This window comes from Branchiostoma lanceolatum, chromosome 17, assembly GCF_035083965.1.
Source record: "Branchiostoma lanceolatum isolate klBraLanc5 chromosome 17, klBraLanc5.hap2, whole genome shotgun sequence".
Classification (NCBI taxonomy): domain Eukaryota; kingdom Metazoa; phylum Chordata; class Leptocardii; order Amphioxiformes; family Branchiostomatidae; genus Branchiostoma; species Branchiostoma lanceolatum.
In genome coordinates, this window is record NC_089738.1 from 2,856,507 (window position 1) to 2,878,335 (window position 21,829).

Here is a 21,829-nt window from a genome sequence, read left to right on the forward strand (position 1 = left end):
ATTGAATCAAATGAAACAACTAATTATTGATCTTTAAGAACCCATGCTGGCTACACAACACAACACAACACAATTATAATTCACAGGCTTAGAACCTCACGCCTTACGTGGACGTTATTCATTGCACTAATATACCTGACAAGTTCTGACAAGAGATGACATCTTTAGATCCCAGCAGAATCCGCCTTATTGGAGGTTCCGGTCGAAATGAAGGACGTGTGGAAGTCCGGCCGGCCGGCAGTTTAAACTGGGGCACGGTTTGTCTAGACCAATTCGACCTGAGGGATGCAGAAGTTGTTTGCAGAATGCTGGACTATCCCAAGGCTTCCCAGGTTCACACGGATGCCTATTTTGGCCAAGGTAATATCTAGTACCCCTTTCCTGTTTAAAATCAAATTCTGTGTAATATTATGTGTTTATGATCGATATTTGGCGACTTACTAATTAGTACTATTACAACACAGGAACAGGGCCAATCTATATGGATGACCTACGATGTGATGGGAACGAGAGTAGCCTGTTTGACTGCTCGTACGCAGGATGGGGGACTCACGACTGTGATCATGACCAAGATGCAGGCGTGGCGTGCCTTACAAGTACGTTCATTTAGCATGATACATGGATGGAGATGTTAATCTAATATGGACAAACATGGACTGTTTCCTCTTTTTTATAATATCAATGTGTACGCATAATTATAGAACTTGAAAAAACATGTCCCTGCAGCGCAAGTGGTAAGTGACCATACTGCTTCAAGACAGAGAAGGGTAGTGCTGACCCGGTGTTCTTTGCTAAAAAACCTCGAGCACTGGCGAGGCCATATTAGCCAACTTATTGCACTACTTGCAATCAAACAGATATTTTGCTCTGCCTGAATCTGAGGAAGTGCGCCTATCATTTCACCACCCTCTAGCAGTCCTCTGGATAAGAACGAAAATTGAACCTAACCCATACTACCCACATGTGCATCTTCCAATAGTTGGATATTGTTGCATGACATTGACATAAATTTAAAAGTGGGTCTTACTGAAGACAAGAAGTCCTTGCTAGATGCGTCTGGAAGTTTACTTGAATATAATTGCTATTTAGGATGAATTAGACATTTAGTCATGGCTCTGATTTATGCATGTACACACAGTAGAAGTAAAACAGACAAAACTTGATAACTAGTGACATTATCTTTTGTATTGGATGTGCGCACCAATGGATGCTTAATTGCCTAGTATAGAGACACACCCCTTTCCATTTTGTTACTTATTTCTAATTGTTTTGTTTGAAGTAGTAACCAATAAAGACGCAGACACGCGTTGGCTGCGCTCTATCAGCTCAATACGGACAAACGCAATATACTATAGTTATATGCTATAGTTTTATGTACTCAGAATATTGATATAGATTGTTATGCTGTCCATTATGCTAATGCCATTGTGATGTCTTTGTCAGCAGGGCTAGCCCTTTGTAATAGCCATAGGCTAGTTGGGCAGTCTTGGCTGTGCGTCCCGAACAGCTAAACCAAATGTACTTTAATTGTACTACTTCATCAATTAGGAGAATCGTTCCTGTTGGTTACCGTTATGGGGGGAATTCTCCAAATTGATGTCAAAGACGGGTCAAAGATCACGGTCGCTTCGTCTTCGTCGCGGACATGGCGGAAGCCCAGTCGGGCCCTGGACTACGACCCTATGACTGACGTCGTGTACTGGGTAGGAATGGAGGGCACTGAACGAGTTCGTCGTGATGGACGTAGGGTGGAGACCATCATGGAATCTTCCATCAGTTGTGGGTGATATTCTGCCTTTTACTTAATTGTAACTGTCCATCAATGTACAGTATATCGTATGGAATTTCAAATATATGAACTAGTACTACAAGAGAAATCACCGATATTTTAGAATACATTATATTCTGATAATGCTAATAAACTTCAATGTTATAAGCGCATCCTTGTTGCCATGGTGAAACATCCATCATAACGCTTTCAGTGAATGTCGATGTGTTTGAAATCACAATCTGAACATTATTTGAAAAAAAGTTATTTTCATTTTTTTCTGATTTTCTGGACTGCAACTTATGATGATATATCTACACTTCAAAACGAATTTAGCATATGGCCTGAGATTGGACCATGCTGGGGGGAATATCTACTGGACCAACTACGGTTCTCAAAATATCTTAGTGGCCCGGAAGGACGGATCGTTTGCCAAGACGCTTCTGAAGTCGCGCATCGAGAGGCCTCACGGTCTGGTCCTGGACCCCAGAAACGGGTGATTCTATCAGACACAAGCATGACTTGCAAATATAGATGTGCATGCCATCATTTATGAATTAGGGTATCCACACCACATATAATTCCTATATTCAATGCTTTCCATTCCAATACTTTGCCATCAATTGATCAACAGAAGAGGTGCACAGAAATGTTGGGGCTTTTGTTACCATTTCTAAAATCTATTTCTTTTATCCAGTTCAGTAAATTGCTCTAAGAAAAAATACTTTCATGACCATCTGTGAACTAATAGGTCACAGTATTGAGAAACAGATAGCATTACCCCAGCTATAAAAGAGTTTCCTTTTCCCATTGTGCGATGCAAGATATGTCAATGATTATGCAAATGAACTGTTTGCTGACTGGATACAGTTCTGCTCGCTTGGGTACCATCCACCATACTGGCTCTCCCTTTTCGCTTGCGTACCACGTGGACAAAAAATGAGAGCCAGCGGTACAGGGGACGGTACCTAAGCTATAGCTCTGTCATAATTGCCTAAAAAGTAAGGTGTCAGCTTTATCATTCTGCTCTACAGATAAAAAGTGTTTCTTCTGTTTGCTGACATTTATTTTCACAGACTCATGTACTTAACGAGCAGGGGTGATAACCCCAGAATTGACCGAGCTGCGATGGACGGCAGCAACCTCACTACCATCATCAGCAACCTGACTTCCCCCTCGGCCATTACAATAGACTACGAAGGTGATCGGTGATACATACATTATGGCAACCACCTATCCGTAAAAAGAGGACAAAGTGTGTTACAACTGTTGGAGGTTCAACACAAGTGTATTATTTTGTGACTCATTGTTGAAATGGGTCGCGACACATTGCATTTTAGCATTTACTCATGAATGATGAAAATGACGTTCTTACTTGCATAGTTTTTGTTTAATGGTCTTTATATTTACCTTACTTCCAATCACTGCAAGTATGAGATTCCCATCATTTACCGTATATGGACTTGTACTATTTTCTCATTGATCAGGCAAAGTTGGTCTTCATTTGCACAATTTATGTTGATGGTCCTCTCTAGATCAGTTACATAATCATAAAATATGTTTGAATAGTCCCATCATGAAACACATTGCACTTATACACTTTCCTCGTTTATTATGAAAATCAGATGCTGATTTACATAATTGTCATGTAATCCTTTTAATCATCGCTAAAGCTTAATGCATGCGATCACTACGATCAGTTAACCCCTGTTGAGTTATTCTCTTTCATTTTTCTCTTTGAAAAAATGTATTCTATTCCTCCCATTCAGAGGATCGGCTGTACTACTGTGATGATGACAGCATCTTCAGCTCAGACCTGCTCGGCAACGACCTACGGCGACTGTTCTATGAAGATGGGACTTGCTATTATGGAATAGCGGTTGATGTTGACTACGTCTACTGGACGTCATATACAGCAGGTGTAATCCGAATGTAAGGAAATTTCCTTTATCTTCTAGATACAGCTGTAATTATACCAAGTGAAGATCTTTTAGGCTAATGCAAAGGAGATATTGCAGTTTTACACGTTTTGCTTTCTTTTTTTCACTATGGTGATTTGGTTTATGGAAAATAATATGGTTATTTGCTTTACGGAAAGGTTAAGCTCTATTCCAACTAACAAAAAGGACTCACCGGAATTTTTGACGGAACCAGTCCATCTTCTTCAGCACTCTGACCCAATCGCTCTGGACACGTGTCTTGTCGCACGTGTGACGTCAGCAATGGGTCAAAGGTTGTTGGAAGTCGATACCTCCCCCGTCCCATTTTTGTGAGTTAGAGAAAAAGGTCAACATTTCCATAATTTACCCGTAATTCACCTACTCTTTTTATATGAACTTTCATGCTAATGATGAATTGCTGTTACATTGCACATCTCCAGGTTATCCAAGTCCAACAGGAATCAGACTGTGACTGTTCTGGTCGATGACGTTTCACACCCAGCCGACATCTACGTGACCACGACATCGACCATTAACATAACCAGCAATGGTAATCACCCTCGACAAGCGTTTATGTGTTTGTAACGGTGTTTTATGTGTGAAAATGTGTGTTTGTGGTTAAACAGCATAACTCGAGCAGCTATATCTCCTATAGTATAGGGGAATCATTATGATTTTTTAAATGTTGTAACCTGTTGACATCAAAGATATACTAGTGCACATAGATTTCCCCATCCCGTGTTTTTCCTTAGTGTTGCAGCAGAATTTTGAGCTTTGAGGTGAAATATACAGATACTATTCATATTTTGATATTTCTATAGGTCATATGCATATCCTAATTTCTGAGGTTGATCAGATTATGACAGTTTGAAAATGTATAGAGTCTCGGAACTCTTGGTATAGTTTATAAAAGCTTTGCCATTATTAGTACCTACAGTCTTCATCAAAGGACTCTTGAGTGTGAAACATCTGCTTTACTTGATCAAATCTTGCAATTTTGACTTTCTATTTTCTACTAAATTTAACGTTATACTTCTTGTCCTTAGGGTGTTCGTCGTCCAATGGAGGCTGTCAGGAGTTGTGCCTTGCTCGTCCAGGAGGATGGACGTGCGCCTGCCGTGATACATGGGAACTGCAGGAAGATGGAGTGACTTGTGAGTTAGCATATCGCGTGCTGGCTGGTATATCTCAGCACATTTTCAGCGGATAAGCGGTGGTTAAGCCTTGGCATAACGTATGCTAATGACATTGCGTTCATGAATGATGTACATCAAGTACAAAATAACCCGACTCAGCCACAGAAGCTGGTGTCATGTTGTTTACGACCACATCTTTTTGAAGACAGAATCAACCAAATTTGTTAAATTTCATCACAGAAATGAACCATTTTAAAGTAAAAGGTATAATGCCTTTTATAGGTTGTCTTTCTGGCTACACTGCCTACGGAGGTGCATGCTTCAAGGCGTACGACCAAGACAAGACCTACAACCAGGCCAGACAGGTGTGCGCAGCGGACGGGGGGCGTCTGGCCATGCCGAAGAACAGGCACGTCGACAACTTTTTGAGGGATCTGAAGAACGCCTTGGATGACAATTCACGTTTTTGGTTTGGCCTAAATGATCAGAACGATGAGGGTGAGTGGGTGTGGGAAGACGGGACTCCACATGACACAACTACTGACTGGAATCAATGGCAGCCGGACAAACCTAACGATAATGAGGGAGGAGAAGATTGTGCGAACTACTATGGTTCAGGATGGAATGACGCACCGTGCACCTCTGCTTACAAGTTTATCTGCCAGTTGAAAAAATGTATGTCACATAACATTTTGTATACTTAAGATTAGTTAGAACTTAGAGGTTGACGTTGATGACTTCTGCAAAATTACCTTGTAGGAGATTTAGGCCAAATGATGATTACCATTTGACTCGCCCTGGAGTCGTTGCCAAAATAGTTTTATCACAACACAAGTCTAATCATTTCATGCAACAAGGAAGTCGCGTTGTAGCAGATTGTAGCGTGATCAATCAAACGTCATGAAGGAAACGTTGATATGTATTAATGTTTTACTGCCCGTTTTGCCAAAGTGGAAGATTGAAAACTTAAAAGTTAAGTTTTTATTTTTTCAGATTACGCATGATTTATTCAAGATCATAAATCAATGACATTTATTAACTGTTTCCATGCACAGCAATAACCTGCACTCTGGGATACTTCCGCTGTGGGGACGGACGTGCGTGTATCCTGTCATGGAAGCGTTGTGATGGGAATACCGACTGTACGGACGGGAGTGACGAGGAGGGCTGTGGTAAGCACTGTCATGAGGCCATGCACATAAACTTTGTAGTTGTTCGTAGATTAGAAGACATTATATACTTCCGACCCAAAGGGCACTTCTAAAAGTTTGGCGTGAGAGGGGGTTATTTCTGATAAAAAAGGACAGTATGTTACGCATAATAGTGCACACGAAAGCATAAAGCTCCAAATGTGTTTTAATTTTAGCATCTTGTTTTCAGTTTCAAACATTGTTCTCTTGTCAAATTATCAATAGGCTAGAGAAATAAGGTAAATACTCTCGTCGTCTGTACACTACTAGGTGCCTTAATGTGAAAATTATGTGAATTTGCTGCAAAATTCCAAGAAAATGTGACATTATGTGAATCCGACCATAAATATGTGAAACCCAAAATGTGATTTTTTTTCAAAATGTGAATCGCGAAATGTTATCTTATGTGAAACAATGTGACCCTTTGAAAAATGTGAATCGATTATGTGAAATCGCACAACCCTAAAACGTGACCAAAAAAAATGTGAATCTGAAATGTGAATAAATGTGAAGAAATGTGAATAGGTTTTCTTCCGCAAACTGCAAAGAGTCAAATGTGAAATTATGTGAAATTCAAATCACATTTTTTCACAGAATCCTGGGAATGTAATTCTATGTGATAATATTTCACATAATTTCACATTTGCCGGTGTCCAAGCTGATTATGTGATTTAATGTGAAAAAATGCCCAACAGGCAACAGCTTTTATTTTCCACAAGTTCTCCAAGGTTAACAGTAAATACTGTGTTGATGTATTAATCATCTATATATCTTTCAATAAGAAATAGACATTAATGCAATTAATAAATCAATCAATCATTCGCGAGCATCAGGAGCTAATGCAGCACCCTTTTCGTCTCCAGCATCTACCGACGTTCGATCTTGTAAATGCTATCAGAGGTAATCTCTGGTAATATTTACATTATAATATCATTATCAAGTATGTGTTAAGTGAGCTCACGGGTGGATGCTGTAAACATTTCCGCGGCTGTATGACTTCGAAATTCCTAACCTACCATCCAGTCTGGCGTGTCGTCATTGGCTATAGGCCGGGCTATGTTCGGCCAAGCTTTCTTTCGGGAAGACTGAGCTTTCTGCCGTTACGGCACAGGTTATCTTTGGCAACAGTGTATTACGTGGTAGAAATGTAATCGGTCGCAACGATAAGCGGGGAAAAAATGAACACCTACCACGTAAAATTACTATCGGGTGCCAAATATTACCCCGGGGGCGGTAAACCCTTCTGTCCCGAAGAGATCCCGGCCAGTAGACCGGATTCCGGATTAATGGTCCCTTGACTTGAGATCTAAAATGCAACGAGCCCAAGGAATTATACGAGAATCTCACATATGTTCTGATGTTAAACACCTCTATCCAACTTCTTACAGTGTCCTTAACTTTAAAAAAAACGAACCACCAACTTTTCAATGCGATTTAGTAAAGGTCTATCAGGGCGTGTATTTGTACTTTCTATTTTGAAGTATTTTTCAAACCCTCCACAAAACACCCATTACTCAAAATGTATTACTAGGATGCTGTATATCTTGTCATATTATAACATACATTTTCAGGGGGGCGAAGATTCTCAGGTTTAGAAAACAACACGGAACTATTAATTTTCTAATCCAAGACTGCCAAACAGATGTTTTTTCATGACGTGTGCGAAATCCGCGCTGTGTATATATCTTCCGGAATGAAAATGGTCTAACGCTCTACAAGTCAACAGCAGCCTATGACCTCATACTAAAATCCCAGATATCTTGTGACTTCACAACATATCTCTCTCTCTTCCTACAGTGTTCCTGACACCAAAAAACAAAACGAAACCATCAACTTATAAATACGAGACGATTTACAATAGCGTACGTCTCCGTGAGCGCATTCAAACTCTTTAAACCGCGCTGTGTAACTTTCTATTTAGAAGTTTTTCTCTCGAATCCTCCACAGAACACCCGTTACTCAAATTGGATTACTAGGATGCTGTATATTATTTATTATTAGTAAGTTTATTGATTCGATCATTCATACATCGCTGAAGTACATGGCAGCGTCCTCAGAAAAGGATGCTGAATTGCGTACATTAGGCGTATTACATTTAACAAATCTAACTTAAATTCAAACAACTAGAGCTATTCAAAATCTAGAAACAAGAAAAGGATAACGTATTGTACGAGGAATAAGAAAACAAATACAGAAATTCTTGACAACAAATGATAAAAGATGAAACAATGTCTAACATCAAACTGTAAACTAAATGAATAAACGTCGGGAGATTTTATCAGGTGTGTGTATTCAATAGATGTGTAAAGTATGGAATGGGACTGTTTTTATAGCGATTTGTTTTTGCCAAAGGGATACAAAGTTGGTGGGCGCCTTTTAGATTTCTAGCGTGGATGTCCGATCGGGTTGGGGGTAACCAACTCCTGAAGGTAGGATTTCGAAGTAAGGATTTGGCAAACCGAAGGCTAAGGTTTTTCCTCCTGTTTTCCAAGGAGGGGAGACATAAAAGTGTTAGGGCTTCGTTATAAGATATATATTGGGGGCCGAGGATAATTCTCAGGGCTCGTTTTTGTATTCTCTCGACCTTCATGGATTGTTGTGCAGTGATACTAGGGCTCCAGACTGGTGCGGCGTATTCTAAAGTGGGCCGAATGTACCCTTGGTAAAATTCGAGAAGATCTTGTATGGGTAGTCCAAAACGTTTTAATTTCTTTAGCCAAAAAAGTCGTGAGCTTGCCTTTTGTGTAATGATGTCAACATGTTTTCCCCAACTTAGGTCATGAGAGAACCATAGGCCAAGTATGCGTGCTGTTTCAGTGTATTCCAGGGACGTATTATTAAGTGAAATTTCGGGGGGTAGGGGGCAGTCTCTCATAAACGAAATCATCAATAACTTGCATTTTTCACCGTGAAGTATCATGTCATTTTTTGAGGCCCAGCTATTCAATTTATCGAGGGATGTTTGTATAAGACTGGGTTGATAGAACATTCTACTTTCACAAACTGATAAATCGTCGACAAATTTATAACGGTCTAAAACGTCTTCGCTGAGGGCATCATTTATATAAATCAAAAAAAGGATATATATATCTTGACGTATAATAACATGCATTTCAGGGGTGTCAAAGGTTTGACGGTCTAGAAAACAACTCGAAACTACTAATTTTCTAATCCAAGACTACCCAACACACGTTTTATTTGACATGTACGAAAATCCAAATCCTCGCTGTGTATATTTCTGCCCCAATTTTCCAAATGCTGTACAAGGGGCCCGTAGCCTTTGATCTTAAACTAGAGTTCTAGGTATCTTGTGACGATACAACAAGTCTTTTCATCTTCCTACAGTGTTCTAAACACCAGAAAACAACACGGAACCATCAACTTTTCTATACGAGACGATTTACAATAGCGTACGTGTCCGTGAGCGCATTTAAACTCTTTAAACCGCTCGCGCTGTGTAACTTTCTATTTAAAAGTTTTCTCTCGAATCCTCCTCAAAACACCCGTTACTCAAAATGTATTACTAGGATGCTTTATATGCTGTCGTATAACAACATGCATTTTAGGGGTGTCAAAGGTTCGATGGTCTAGAAAACAAGACGAAACTACTAATTTTCTAATCCAAGACTACCCAACACACGTTCTATTTGACGTGTACAAAATTCTCGCTGTGTATATTTCTGCCCGGATCCAATTTTCCAAATGCTGTACAAGGGGCCCGTAGCCTATGATCTTAAACTAGAATTCTATGTATCTTGTGACGTTACAACAAGTCTTTTTAACTTCCTACAGTGTTCTTAACACCAGAAAACAACACGGAACCATCAACTTTTCAATACGAGACGATTTACAATAGCGTACGTGTCCGTGAGCGCATTCAAACTCTTTAAACCGCGCGCGCTGTGTAACTATCTATTTAGAAGTTTTTCTCTCGAATCCACCACGAAACACCCGTTACTCAAATTAAATTACTAGGATGCTGTATATCTTGTCGTATAATAACATGCATTTTAGGGGTGTCAAAGGTTCGATGGTATAGAAAACAACACGAAACTACTAATTTTCTAATCCAAGACTACCCAACACACGTTTTATTTGACGTGTACAAAATCCTCGCTGTGTATATTTCTGCCCGGATCCAATTTTCCAAATGCTGTACAAATGGCCCGTAGCCTTTGATCTTAAACTAGAATTCTATGTATCTTGTGACGTTACAACAAGTCTTTTTAACTTCCTACAGTTTTCTTAACACCAGAAAATAACACGGAACCATCAACTTTTCGATACGAGACGATTTACAATAGCGTACGTGTCCGTGAGCGCATTCAAACTCTTTAAACCGCGCGCGCTGTGTAACTATCTATTTAGAAGTTTTTCTCTCGAATCCACCACAAAACACTCGTTACTCAAATTAAATTACTAGGATGCTGTATAACTTGTCGTATAACAACATGCATTTTAGGGGTGTCAAAGGTTCGATGGTCTAAAAAAAAACACGAAACTACCAATTTTCTAATCCAAGACTACCCAAAACACGTTTTATTTGACGTGTACGAAAATCCTCGCTGTGTATATTTCTGCCCGGATCCAATTCTCCAAACGCTGTACAAATGGCCCGTAGCCTATGATCTTAAACTAGAATTCTAGGTATTTTGTGACGTTACAACAAGTCTTTTCAACTTCCTACAGTGTTCTAAAGACCAGAAAACATCACGGAACCATCAACTTTTCGATACGAGACGATTTACAATAGCGTACGTGTCCGTGAGCGCATTTTAACTCTTTAAACCGCGCGCGCTGTGTAACTTTCTATTTAGAAGTTTTTCTCTCGAATCCACCACAAAACACCCGTTACTCAAATTGAATTACTAGGATGCTGTATATCTTGTCGTATAATAACATGCATTTTAGGGGTGTCAAAGGTTCGATGGTCTAGAAAACAACACGAAACTACTAATTTTCTAATCCAAGACTACCCAACACACGTTTTATTTGGGAGTACGAAATCCTCGCTGTGTATATTTCTCCCCGGATGCAATTTTCCAAACGCTGTACAAGTGGCCCGTAGCCTATGATCTTATACTACAATGCTATGCATCTTGTGACGTTACAACAAGTCTTTTCAACTTCCTACAGTGCTCCTTACACCAGAAAACAACACGGAACCATCAACTTATCAATACGAGACGATTTGCAATAGTGTGTCCGTGAGCGCATTCAAACTCTTTAAACCGCACTGTGTAACTTTCTATTTAGAAATCTTCTTTTTTTTCAAATCTTCCGCAAAACGTCCGTTACTCATAATAAATTACTAGGATGCTGTATATCTTGTCGTATAACAACATGCATTTTTGAGGGAGTCGAAAGTTCGTAGATCTAGAAAACAACACGGAACTATTAATTTTCTAATCCAAGACTGCCCAACACACGTTTTATTGGACGTGCACGAAAGCCGCGCTGTATATATGTCTGCCCGGATGCCATTTTCCAAACGCTGTACAAGTGGCCCGTAGTCTATGATCTTATACTAGAGCTTTATGTATCTTGTGACGTTACAACAAGTTTTTTTAACTGACCACGGTGTTTACTAAACACCAGAAAACAACACAGATCCATCAACTTTTCAATACGAGACGATTTACAATAGTGTGTCCGTGATTGCATTCAAACTCTTTAAACCGCGGGCGCTGTGTAACTTTCTATCTAGAAGTTTTCTTCTCGAATGGTCCACAAAACGCCCGTTACTCAAAATGAATCACTAGGATGCTATATATCTTGTCATATTACAACATGCATTTTAGGGGTATCGTAGGTTCTCTGGTGAAGAAAACAACACGGAACCAATGGTTTTTCATTAAAAGACTACGTAATAGTTTTTCATGACGTGTGTGAAATTTATAGCTTTTCTTTTTGTAGTTTTTTGATCAAGGTTTTAGTAGCATTAAAAGTGGCGGTGACTAATTTGTAGCTATAATTCAGGGGAAATCGGTAGTTATGAAGACAGTCCAAATATACCAGGGATGGGTGATATGGGGATTTCAAGCAAATATATAGATACGTGCATAGACCATATTGAAACAAAAAAAAGCAACGTAAATTCTGTACGTGTCTTTATTGAGACAGTCTCACTTTATCCCTGCTTTGGCACGTCAAGGACATTATATAATATATACTATATAATGTCCTTGGGCACATGGGAGTTTTATCTGTGAAAGGTCCAACATGTGTGAAATTCTACCATTTCACACCTTCGCAAAAATGGAGTTTTATATGAATATCAAAGAGTCGGCTTTGAATGAGCGCGTTACAATAGAGCTGCATATGTACAAGGAGCGCGGCAAGGATTTGCAAAACAGGCGTTAGCCTTTCAAACAAATAAACAATTTCTCTATTTTGATGGCAGGAGCTTTGAATGTCAGTGTCTAATAAACAGTGTCTATTGTGAACTCGCAAAATGGGAACATACGCTAGTGCGTTTCTTGCATTTGTAGATCGTAATCATGTTTGCTTAGAAACCGAACGTATTTCAATAAGATATAAGATGCAAAGATTGAATTGGTTACTCATTAATTAGGTTCTCCAAAAAACTGTGAGAGTTTGAAACATCTTAGCCATCTACTTGATGTCGGCCATAATGCTTACATTGAATCTTTTACACAGACTGTCTTTTCAAATTTGGCCGAGGAGTTTAAAAAAGATCAGGCCCTTCTTGACTCTCTTAAAATCTATGGTGGGACATGAAGGCGAGGGGCTGGGCGTTGCTGTCAAAGTGTGAATGGGGCGTGACATTAGGTGCTTTCACTTGTAAAGTAGATAATCAACAACTGAACAGTGGCACACCTTCCGTCAATTGTTGTGAATGCTAAATTTTAGTCAAGTCACAGCGCAAAGCGCTATATCGTTTGCAACGCATCTTTTGCGAGCATATCTCTGAAATGTTTAGCTTGATCGACGAAGAAAAGTGACGTGGAGAAAAAAAGCTACCTTATAGCTCGCTTACGAATGTCACCGTTTAATGATGGTTAATAACCATAGTTTGAAAGAAAGGCTACATGTGTAAACGTGGGGGGGGGGGGCTTGTGGTATCGGGAATGTGTAGTTAAATACAGTATAGACGTCGTATATAAACGTCAGTAAAAAAATAACTGCACTTACCTTTTAAATATTCTGTCAATTCAAATGTCTTCAAATCTTGTGTAAGGCGATTCACATTAATTTTACATTTAAAAAATGTGAAATCAATGTGATTCGCATATCACATTTTTTCACATTTCGCTTTTTTTGAACATGACATAAATTTCAAATGTCTCGGCTTGCTAGCTGTTTTCACATCTTTTAACATTTTGCAGCAGACCGCATTTCACATAACTTCCACATGAAGTCACATTTTATAAAATGTGATTTGATATAACATTATTTCACATTTTCACCGAGAGCACGTTTCACATAAAATCACATAAACATAGGCGGCGGAAAAATGCACTGGTAGTCACATAACTTCACATAATGGGTGAAAAGCCAACTTCACATTTATATAACATATTTTCACATTTGAAAATGTGATTTTTCTAGATCTTTTAGGGTGAATGTGAAATAATGTGACGCAAAATAATAACATTTTTTCACATTTCAGTGTCGCTCTTCAGAAATGTGACCTGAATGCTATTTTATGTAATTATCTGTCAATTTATGTGAAAAAATGTAATGCTGTTGGACCTCAAAATGTTTAACATTATATCACATTTTATCACATTTTCTTCAAATTTTGCCGAAAATTCACATAATTTTCACATTTATGCACCTAGTAGTGTGTATTGCATGTCTTCTCGAACAGAACAAATGACTGATATCAAATAATTCGTCTCTTTTCGATGTTGCAATTGACTACGGTACTGAATGCTTACAAGTATCAAAATAATCTGAAATGGCATAATCTATTCTTTAAAACAATTCCAGCGTGTCTGCCAATAGCTAGGGATTTTCAACTCGGCAGGGGACTGACAATGCTACCTAATCAGCTGGGCCAGATGACGTTTGAGGAGATACAGAATTCATCTGTCGTGGAGCTGCTCAACGGTTCCTACAGCAACCTGGGAAAGTACCACCCAGAGTTAAGAAAATTCGTAACAACGGTCATTTTCCCTCAATGCAATGTCTCCGAAGAGAGCAAGATTCGGCCCTCTTCGTATCCTATTACAGTCAACGGAACATCGTTCATGTGAGTGAAAAAAAAGTTGCACATGGCAATGCTTTTGATGATTTGGGTAAAGTTACTATTTTGATAATGGGCGTATTTAACAACAGCCTTCGATGCAACTCTATCACTCCCATATTTTAACGTACTTGATCACTGGAATCGAAAGGTATGTATATGAAACATGAGCAACATGAGGTCTGAAAAAGCAAACAACACGTTGTAAAGGTGGTACTTACACCAGCCGGTACTAAATCTATTTATGTTTCTTAGGCGTAACGTTACGGGTACACAACTGGTACCATGCCGCTCGTGGTGTGAGGAAGTGCTCAACATGGCTGATGACTGGATAAAGAACCTGCTGCCTCGATGTGACTTGTTTCCATCATCCGAAGATGGTTGTTGGAATTCCATTCCAACCAAGAAGGAAAACGAAGGTGAAAAAGAAGACTTTGTTTGCACTTTCCTCTGCAAGTAGTGTCTAATTCTTATGTCAATCGGCTTCTACCATGTCGTTTTTCTGTATATCAACTTTGCTGATCAGACTGTACCTTAAGGTATAAAACGATACATAGTTGGGTATCATTTTCTGCCAGTTATGACAGAATTTGGTTATTGGTTCTCTTAGTCATAACGTAAGTTCGGCACACTTCCTCAGGGATGAATATCTTCGTACATATATATATTATCAAGTTCGCTTGTCCTCAGTTTGCTACCATGGCATTGGCGTAAACTACCGTGGTACATGGAGTAAAACTACATCCGGGTCAGATTGTGTTGAGTGGACAGTTGCGCAAGCCGGTTACTACAAGACAGAGTACCCATGGGCTAACCTGGACAATAACTACTGCCGCAACCCTACCGGTCTCGATCGGCCATTTTGTTTGACCGAAGACGATAGCCAGGAGGAATGTGACGCTATTCCGTGTGGTAAGTTGTCATGTAACGAAACTATGATTGAAGTACGCACCATAAATAAAGATATTTCATCACTGTGAGTAAAAGGTATATGTATATGATTATACAATACACAGCTAATCAGATTTGGAGTTGTAGTTATGGTGTCTTCCTTGGCCGAACCGTTCGTCATTTTTATCTTGGACCATATACGCCACCTCTCTTGTGTGCTACTGGCTAGCTCATCAGAGGATTGTTTTATCTTACCACACCAGATGTAGAAGGCTGCTGGGACAGAGGTCCCCCAAACTACGGCAAGAGAAGTCCAAGCAAGAGGTTCTACTACACAGGAGAACGGGTCACGTACACATGCAACGAAGGGTACACACTTAAGTCAGGTTACACCAGGGAAGTGAGGTGCATCGGAGGGGGCATCTGGCAATATGACAAGCCCAGTTGTTCAGGTGATTCTTAGAGTCTCAGTCTCTGCAACAGGTGAATTGCACAAGCTTTATCTAAGCCTACCACTTTTCTATGTGCCCAGCAAAATATTATCAACCGTTTAACATTTCCATGGCAAATAGATACGCAGAGCAGCAAAGTTCAGCTGGAGTCGCTACAAGATTAGTACAACGATTACGTTGGGTACATTATACAAGATCTAACAATTACTAACAACGTTACATACTACAATTAGTACATTTGAAAATATGAATTGTTTTGTCGGCGGATGTGTTTTATGATGCATGGGTACAAAACATGTCAGGATAAATCTAACATTTACAAGTTTGCGCATATTCACTGTCGTCACAAGTGTGGACCTATTAACACGCGCACTTTTCCTGTAGTAAACCATCGGCGAAGGCTGCAGGAGGAGCTACTGGAGATTTATAGTGCAAGTCTACCACCTGAGAACGTCATCATCAACTTCACTTTTTCTGTGGAACAGATTGTCGACTTGGTAAGAACTGGTATCTGTTACATATATGACATATCCCGTTTGATTTCCAACAGGAGATTCCTTGTGGGAGCAGAATTGCATCTTAATTAATGCTGTTACTCTATTTCAGGATGAAAAGAAGGAGCAACTTGTTGCGTCCGTCGCCATCGATTTCGTAAGTTGCCACAGCTACAGAACTTTACTGACGTCGTTTTTGCATTGAGACCTTAACAACCTTTCCCATTGTCATTGTCGGTTTGCACGGTATACCGGTAAAATGTAATCATTTTTGCTAGACGTGGCAAGACGGCCGACTGAGTTGGGATCCGAAATACTACGATGACATCACTACACTCAGCGTTCCGGGCAACAGAATTTGGACTCCAACATTGACTTTACAGAGAAAGTACGTTGTTGCTTCTTCACTTTACCCACTTGACAGTAATAAAACAGTACACCAAATGTCTTTCAAAGAATGTTAGATATTGATTTACTCCACATGATTGTAAATATGAATGTTACGTAACCTAGTATTTTACCGACTGTATGTTTAATGTAATGATCATGTTTTCCCCAGGGTTTGCCCTTAGAAACTATCTTTCGCTAGTTGCGCAACCCTAGGGTGTAAATACAATGTAACGTTGGGTAACCTAAATTCGCGGGGTACTTAAATTCGGGATTTTTCGAAAACGGGGTATTTAGGGATATGTGCTAGATGCAACATAAGTAATACCGCTAGAAATGCAAACCTGCCAGACTTACGTATTCAGAACACTGTCTGAAAAGCTTCGATAAGCATGGATTATAAGGCGACGAGGTCAAAAACTCTCCGTCCCTTATTGGAACAGTCTGAGGACTTCGTGGGAGAATTAAACAACATGGTTGTCGGCTGGTTTATAAGAAAAATGTCACATCCGCTTCCTGCTCAACACAATTATTTACAAGACAACTTATTACAATCACTTTTGCTAACCTGCAACTGGATTCTAAGTGTGATCAATCATCAAAACTCCTCTCTGTTGCTACAACCTACGGCACGTGTATTTTCCCGCCGCCATATTGTTAACCAGAATCCTGTTGTCAAGCAGACGACAAAGGTTTGTGAGGAACACTTTTTTGTCTAAATGCTGCGTGTGATAGTGGACTGAGGAAGATATTTTCCTCAAAGTTTGCTCCTAACACAACAAGGAACACATGGACATAGTAGTATTACCATTGCTACGGCATCCAGCTAACTTCCATGAATAATGTAACGTTACACGTTGCCCGATGATGACGATGGGCCGACTTTGAGTGAAGTTCTACCGACTCAACACACGGGTTGTACCCGAACTGGCCTGATGTGTGCGGTACGGCCGTTTTTTCGTGTATTTTTTTTACTTGGACACGTCTATATCCATAGCACTCTCCTCAAGCCAAGGATGGAACGAATAGCTGCTGTATAAAATGTGATTAGCGGTAAGATATTCAAGACGAATCTTCTCTCCCGAATTAATGTGCCCCCCCCCCTGTCCGACAGCACCGTAATTGTGCGTGCGGCGGACGGTAGTTTCAAGTTGAAATATTATGGTGTCAGCACGACTAGAGACAAAATCTACCATATATATGATTATTGCAAAGATAGTACATGATACTGACAGAATTATAGAAAAAAAGGATGGTTTATTGTTCTGCTAGATTGATTTCAGTCAACCATTATCGGAAAAATCCCGAATTTATGTTACCCAACGTTACATGCTGAACCAATAAATAGCTAAATAAACTAAAACAATGGCCAAACATGATACAATTCCACGCTATCCCAGTACGGACTGTGCGAGCTGTACACTGCAAAATTATGTAGTTACCCAAAAAATACAATTTTTGATACAGATTAAAAAAGAAAAATGCCCGAAATTTTTGGTTTGCTTCCCAGTGCTGATCCAGGAGAGAAAGGCCTACGTAATGAATTACCGGTCCGAGTGAGCAGTAATGGCCGGGTGGAATGGAGTGTAGAGACCCTGACTACCACCGTGTGCAATGCAGACCCGTTCTACTTTCCTGCAGACACCATGGAATGCCACATCTGTTTTTCTGCAGCTACAGCAATCAAGCAAACCATTCGTATGGCTTTTACGGATTATGCTTTGTGCCAATTTAGTTTAATATCATTACTGTGTACAGCAATGTCCATAACGTGTAACCATGATACAAAACCTTTCATAGGTGTGGCATTTGTGGAAAAGAAAATATCATCATTGAACAAAAGGACACCAGATTTTGCAACTAGGGGTTGTTACTAACATAGGATAAACTTTTTTCGTCAAATTAACACAATTAAAAAATGGCTTGTTTTTATATCTGTTACATGTTATCCTGATGGCAACAAAACATATTAAGTGATAATTTATTGGAACCATATGTTGAACATAGAATGCCAGGGAGGGAGGTCTTCAGCAGACAACAGAAACAGTCCGTGTAACTCTTATTCTACTGCAAAAACGGAGGGCGAGTGGTACAGAAAGGATAAGATCTTCGCAAAAGACAACAGGGAGGCGTGCTTTACTGTTCATCTGGCGAGGATCCCCACGTTCCACATCGCCACGACCGTTGGACCCTGCATCATCCTGGTGGTGTTGATGATCATCACCTTCATCTTGCCACTGGACAGGGGAGACCGGATCTCGTTCGGAGTGACCATTCAACTCTCCATGGTCGTGTCTCTTGTATTTGTGACAGACGTACTTCCTGTCAAGGGAGCTTTGCCATTTTTTGGTGAGTGAAAATGAATAAGATTAGGCTGTCGTCAGATTCATTTTAGATTATATTTCTCTTAACTTTGCATGTGACATTTCATAGAAATATGCACATGAAGTGCGTCATCATTTTCATGTACAAAGGGGCTCATTATTTTTAAAATTCACTTATTAAAACATAACTATAATATTACGAATTTACAGATAACTTGCGCTAGCAGATTGAAAATAAGACAACGAGTTTAGTTTCACTAATACATAAACAATTCACCAACTTGACAGTCTGTGAAGTGGATCGGAGTTACATTAGTTGCTCAATGTTCATCCATAACACTGTTGAACAGTACAGTAAAACTTGGTGGTATTAGTAGTCAGTATGTGCGGTAGAACAGTTTTTATAATCAAAGAATGTTTTTAGAACCATTTGTTCTACATAGCTATAACCTTAGGTTGTTTTGATGTGACGTATTCAGCATCCTTTTAACTGTTTACCATGTATAATGTTACAGCTACGCTGATTATCGTGTGGATGGGCCTGATGGGGGTTTTCCTCTTTGTCACTGTGGCCAACATCGTCCTTCACGACCGGGAGGGCAGCCTGTCTCCGTCGGCGAAGATTATCTTTCTCCGCTACATTTCAAAGTATCTACTATTCTTTACAACACATTTTGGTTTCCTTTGTCCCTGTGTATACTATGGTAAAAAATTATACATATAAGTCAGTGATAATTCCGTCATGATGTGTCTTTGTACACGTAAACACGCCTGATAATTCGGCCATATGGGCCGCAGCATGGCTGTTGAGAAGTTGTTTTAGAGAAATAAACCATTGTACTACTACGTATACTACTATAAATGATACGATATATTTGTTCACCTACAACTTCTTTGATACTATGTATTTGAAGACTGTATCATTAGATTTCACTACTAGTATACTTTCTTCAATGAGGGTTTTCACCCGCATTAACGTATTGTTTTTTGGTCTGTTTGCTGGTTAGTCGGTTGGTTGGTTGGTTGGTCTGTCGGTCGGTTGGTACGTTTTTCTTCTTCAAAGATGAGGAATACTTTTTGTTCAGTACATCGTCCATGAGGAATATGCTTTTAACGATAAACTGTACATATAACACTCAATGGATGATTATGCATGTATGTCAACAGCATTGAGAAGCATTTACGCCACTTAATCTATTTCCCACTCTTGTTTGTTATCAAGGATACTGTTGTTGGGTGATCTAACAGAAGAGAAGCGTGCAAGCGATGGAGAGACAGGCCTGACCAACCACTCTGCCATAAAGCTGACCAACTACGCCTTTGAAACCGATGACAAGGTGATGGTCAACGACGAAAGACAAGGCGATGGTTATGAGAAGACCGGTCAGCTGTCAACTCATCCCACCGGTCCGGAGGCCAGCAGTTCCTCCCGCATTCCTGAGCTGATCTCCAGTGTGAAGGAGTTAACCAGGGTGATGAAGACCGAGATGGGGGAGCTGACTACGGCGGTTCATAAACAGACAGAGGAGCTAAACAAGACCATGAAGAACGAGGAGGAGGTGTCCGACTACACCCTGCTGGCTAAGGTCCTGGACCGGCTGTGTCTTGTCATGTACATCATCAGCATCGTGGCAGCCGTGCCCATGACCATGTATTTGGCCAAGTAGAGATCTGGCATGAATAGTGTTGAAATGTACAAAACATTTGTGTTAATGAACAAAAACACAAAATGAAACCGCAGAACGTTTGGTAACGTTACCAATCCCATATATGCAAATCATTTCTCCATGCGAGGTCGCAATGATAGAATTTTGATCCGACTCGTGTGCATGTGACAAGCCGTTAATTTGGATGATTTGAACCGGACACAATATTGTTCCTCCAGACCCTTGTAGAGCCTACTGGCACATTGCGCAGCACGTTTCCTTTCTGTTTCAGTAGCAGGCCTAGGGTGTATAATTTTACAGGGAGGGGTTGCTAGCCCTTCCCTTAAAACATGCGCGATGCACCTCCTCGAGGATAGGACCCCTATTTTACTTCCCTTTCGAAAGACCGAGATGTCCTGACCCAGGGACAGTTAACTGGAATCAGAAGCCCTAATCGTATACTGCTACCAGTTGAGGTAGGATCAGCAATAGACATAATGTTGTTCATCGTTAACTATTATCTAATACTTTATTAAGTTATTTGGTCCATTTGTTAGAATCGAGCTGTTATGTCAATATATGATATATATATTTCTCACATGATCTTATGGGTGAAATCCTGGCAATATCCAAACTTTATGCAAGTGGGCAAAAAATGTAAATAAATTCACGCATATTGCTTAACAAGTATCCAATACCAGTGAACTAATTGACAAGCCATTTGAATTAACTAGCAACATTAGGTCGAATACGAAACACATTTCAGGGCTCAATAAAAAAGGAAATTTTCTCAATAGCAAAAACACCAGGGGCCTATTGACCTGATTTGTTTTTGAAAACCGGTGAAGATCATTGCAGCCGTGGATGTCATCCTTACAATCAAGCCAGTGTGGCCTAAGTGTAGTTAGCCATATAAAATTGATAACATAGACCATTTCTCTGTAGGATTTTGTCCAAATGCAAAACTCTAGTGCTGTGAACATTTGCAACGAACTAAGGTCAAAGCAATTTTCTACCTTGTCAAAACCTGTCATGATCTGGCTATTCAAACACTCTCAATACCAGTGAAACATTTGCCATCTTAGATATAAATGTGTATCTATATAGCCGGCGTAACCGCCCTTCGGCTTAACACACTAGCTTCGCAGGCACGCGGCACAGCAACAGCTGGTTATACTACACAGCACGACCTGTGACGTCTAGATAAACTGAACCAACGGCGCCTGAAGTACATTTTTTCTGAAATGAGTCTACAATACCAAAACAATTCGTTCTACCATTTTTCGTCATTGAATACTTTAGGCATTGAATGACCAGTAGATTTTGAAGCTTGTACTGCGTTTGCACTAAAATCTGGTCACGAGACAACCCTATGGGCGAAATCCTGCA

The 21,829-nt window shown here is 39.9% G+C and overlaps 2 protein-coding genes across 2 annotated transcripts; both read left to right on the plus strand.

The window, feature by feature from the left end:
* The first annotated feature begins 14,499 nt into the window (after positions 1-14,499).
* Positions 14,500-16,686, plus strand: LOC136423298 (uncharacterized). Its single transcript, XM_066411422.1, has 7 exons — positions 14,500-14,665; positions 14,937-15,158; positions 15,401-15,589; positions 15,974-16,086; positions 16,196-16,240; positions 16,362-16,506; positions 16,643-16,686. Exons 1-7 carry the CDS (start codon positions 14,563-14,565, stop codon positions 16,684-16,686), a joined length of 861 nt encoding a protein of 286 aa, XP_066267519.1. The 5' UTR covers positions 14,500-14,562.
* A 1,303-nt stretch (positions 16,687-17,989) lies between these two features.
* Positions 17,990-21,348, plus strand: LOC136423173 (neuronal acetylcholine receptor subunit alpha-9-like). Its single transcript, XM_066411230.1, has 4 exons — positions 17,990-18,168; positions 18,478-18,819; positions 19,310-19,442; positions 20,017-21,348. The coding sequence occupies exons 1-4, from the start codon at positions 18,117-18,119 to the stop codon at positions 20,459-20,461; spliced, it is 972 nt and encodes a 323-aa protein (XP_066267327.1). The 5' UTR covers positions 17,990-18,116; the 3' UTR covers positions 20,462-21,348.
* Positions 21,349-21,829: the final 481 nt, after the last annotated feature.